The sequence below is a fragment of the Erigeron canadensis genome, chromosome 8 (genome assembly GCF_010389155.1).
Source record: "Erigeron canadensis isolate Cc75 chromosome 8, C_canadensis_v1, whole genome shotgun sequence".
NCBI lineage: Eukaryota > Viridiplantae > Streptophyta > Magnoliopsida > Asterales > Asteraceae > Erigeron > Erigeron canadensis.
The window spans coordinates 17,391,139-17,393,548 of record NC_057768.1 but is presented as its reverse complement, the minus strand read 5'-3'; the positions used below and the strand labels follow the sequence as shown (position 1 = coordinate 17,393,548).

Genomic DNA, 2,410 nt, shown 5'->3' with positions numbered 1-2,410 from the left:
CTTCAGATCTGATCAGATCTCAACTGGAGGAAGTCTTCAGTTGCATTGACTGTACGTTGCAACTGGACTTCAATATATTTCTGGACAAATATTCTGGTCTCCAGATGCAATTGGAGACTGGCCAGTTTGGACGAAACTGGTTCTAACAATGTACATTCTCAAAGATCCATCCTTCTTCTTGAGAAAGAGAATTGGAGCATCCTAAGGCGAAGAACTAGGTTGGATTAAACCTTTATCAAGCAATTCTTGCAATTGCTCAGAGAGTTCTCGCATTTCAGAGGGCGCTAACCTATACGGTGCTTTAGCTACGGGGGCTGCCCCGAGAACTAAATCGATCATAAACTCCACTTGCCTCGTCGGTGGAAGTCCAGGTAGTTCATCAGGGAACACATCTAGAAAGTCCCTAACCACCGTCACCTTGTGAGGGTCCTTAATTTTTACTAGTTTATCCACCACTTGTGCCAAGTATGCGTGGTATTCTTTACGTAAATATTTCCTTACCTTCATAAATGACACTATCTTGGGTTGGACTCCCGCCTTATGGCCTTGTATTATAAGCACTTCATCATTATCTAAGGGAATCTTAATGACCTTTTCATGGCAAAGTATTTCAGCACGCATTTTTGACAGCCAATCCATTCCTACTATCACATCAAAGCTTTCTATTTCTATGGGAATCAAGTCTATACTATAATCCTTCTCATCTAAAGTTAACTTACAATCAGAGATAATTTCCTTAGTCTTATACTCGTTTCCATTAGCATATTCAACATAGTATGTTTCATCAAGCTCACTAGGTTTCTTATCAATTAATTCTTTAAATTCAAAAGAAATAAAACTTCTCACAACTCCAGAATCAAACAACATGGATGCATAGACATTATTTAACGGAAACGTACCTATGATGACATTAGGGTCATCACGTGCCTCATTCGCTCCCATAGCATACACCCGTCCTCTTGCTTGACCACCTTGATTTCCTCGATTTCCTTGGTTGACATTGTTACCTTGATTTCCTCCGTTTGCTTGATTCCCACCATTACCTCTATTCATTTGATTCCCATTGTTGCCTCGATTAGCTTGATTCCCATGGTTGCCAACGTTTCGAAAATTCCTACGATTATTGTTCATGTTCCCACGGCCTCCTTAAGCTCTTCCCAACCTAGGACAAGCATTCCTCCAATGATCCATAGCTCCACATTCACGTCATGCTTCCCGGTTTCCTCCGACTCTTGCTCCACTACGGCAATAGGCCGCAAGGTGTCAAAATCGATTGCAAGTTGTGCATTGCTTACATTCTCCTCGATGGTGGTTGCCACAACGGTTACATCTTAGCGGCATGCCACCGTTTTGGGTGGGGTTAGCATCTACTACACCATAGTTCCTTACAATCTTTTGCCTCTTATCAGTCCCATTCCCCTTACGATCACCAAATCGGTTTCCTCCTCCTTGCCTTGAGCTTGATTCACCTCGCGAGTATTTCCCCGTCCTAACCAAGTTGTTAACTAGCTTGGTTGCCAAACCTATAGCTTCTTCAAGTGTGGCGGGGTTTGCTGCCGTGACCATCAACCTTACTTCGGATGCCAACCCGTAGATTAACCTTTCAACCTTCTTAGCCACAGGAGTCACCATCTCCGGGACTAGCATGCATAATTCATAGAAGCGAATCACATATGCCTCCAACTCCATCCCCTTCATAGCATGACCCCAGAACTCCATTTCCAACTTTTGTACCGCCGGATGAGGGCAATACTCTTGCTTCATCTCTTCCTTGAGTTGCTCCCAAGTCAAGGCATTCATCACGGCGTGACCTCTCGTAGTGACTTGGAGGTTCCACCAAGTGAGTGCCCTTCCTTGGACCTTGCTAGCCGCAAACTTGACATGATCAGCCGGTGCGCAATCGATGATATTCAAGACAGCCTCCATGCTTTAAAACTAACTAAGCAACCCAACGGGACCCTCCATCCCATAAAACTCCTTGGGTTTGCAACAAGTGAAAGTCTTGTAGACATTCCTATCACTAGCATTACCTCCTCCATCTTGTCGTCTAGCCATGTTAAGTGTAGCGATCACACTCTCCGCAATTTGAGTGGCAACGGTTGGCATAACGGAGTTGATTTGTTGAGAAATGAGGTCGGCTAGCTCGGTCCTCCTTCGGGCCTCTTCCTCCTGGCGCCTAGCCTCAGTACTTGTCTCTTCGCCGGCTCTATGTGGTACCATGTCTCTACAAGGGAGTACATAATTTAGTCATTCGTATATAGAATTATATGGCATAGACCCTACTCACGACTTTTGATCTCACACGTGTTTATCTAAGTTACTTAGTGTAATAAGGCCTCGTTTGTATGCATATGTATACATATATTTCTCAATTCATATTCCTTTCTTTAATCACAACCCACTTGTCACT

General features: G+C 43.9%; 1 protein-coding gene across 1 annotated transcript; it reads right to left on the bottom strand.

The window, feature by feature from the left end:
- Nucleotides 1-201: 201 nt before the first annotated feature.
- On the bottom strand, nt 202-1,131 carry LOC122610349 (putative uncharacterized protein DDB_G0293878). The gene is made up of 2 exons (XM_043783344.1): nt 592-1,131; nt 202-501 (listed from the first exon to the last, which is right to left on the bottom strand). The coding sequence occupies exons 1-2, from the start codon at nt 1,129-1,131 to the stop codon at nt 202-204; spliced, it is 840 nt and encodes a 279-aa protein (XP_043639279.1).
- Between the last annotated feature and the right edge of the window lie 1,279 nt (nt 1,132-2,410).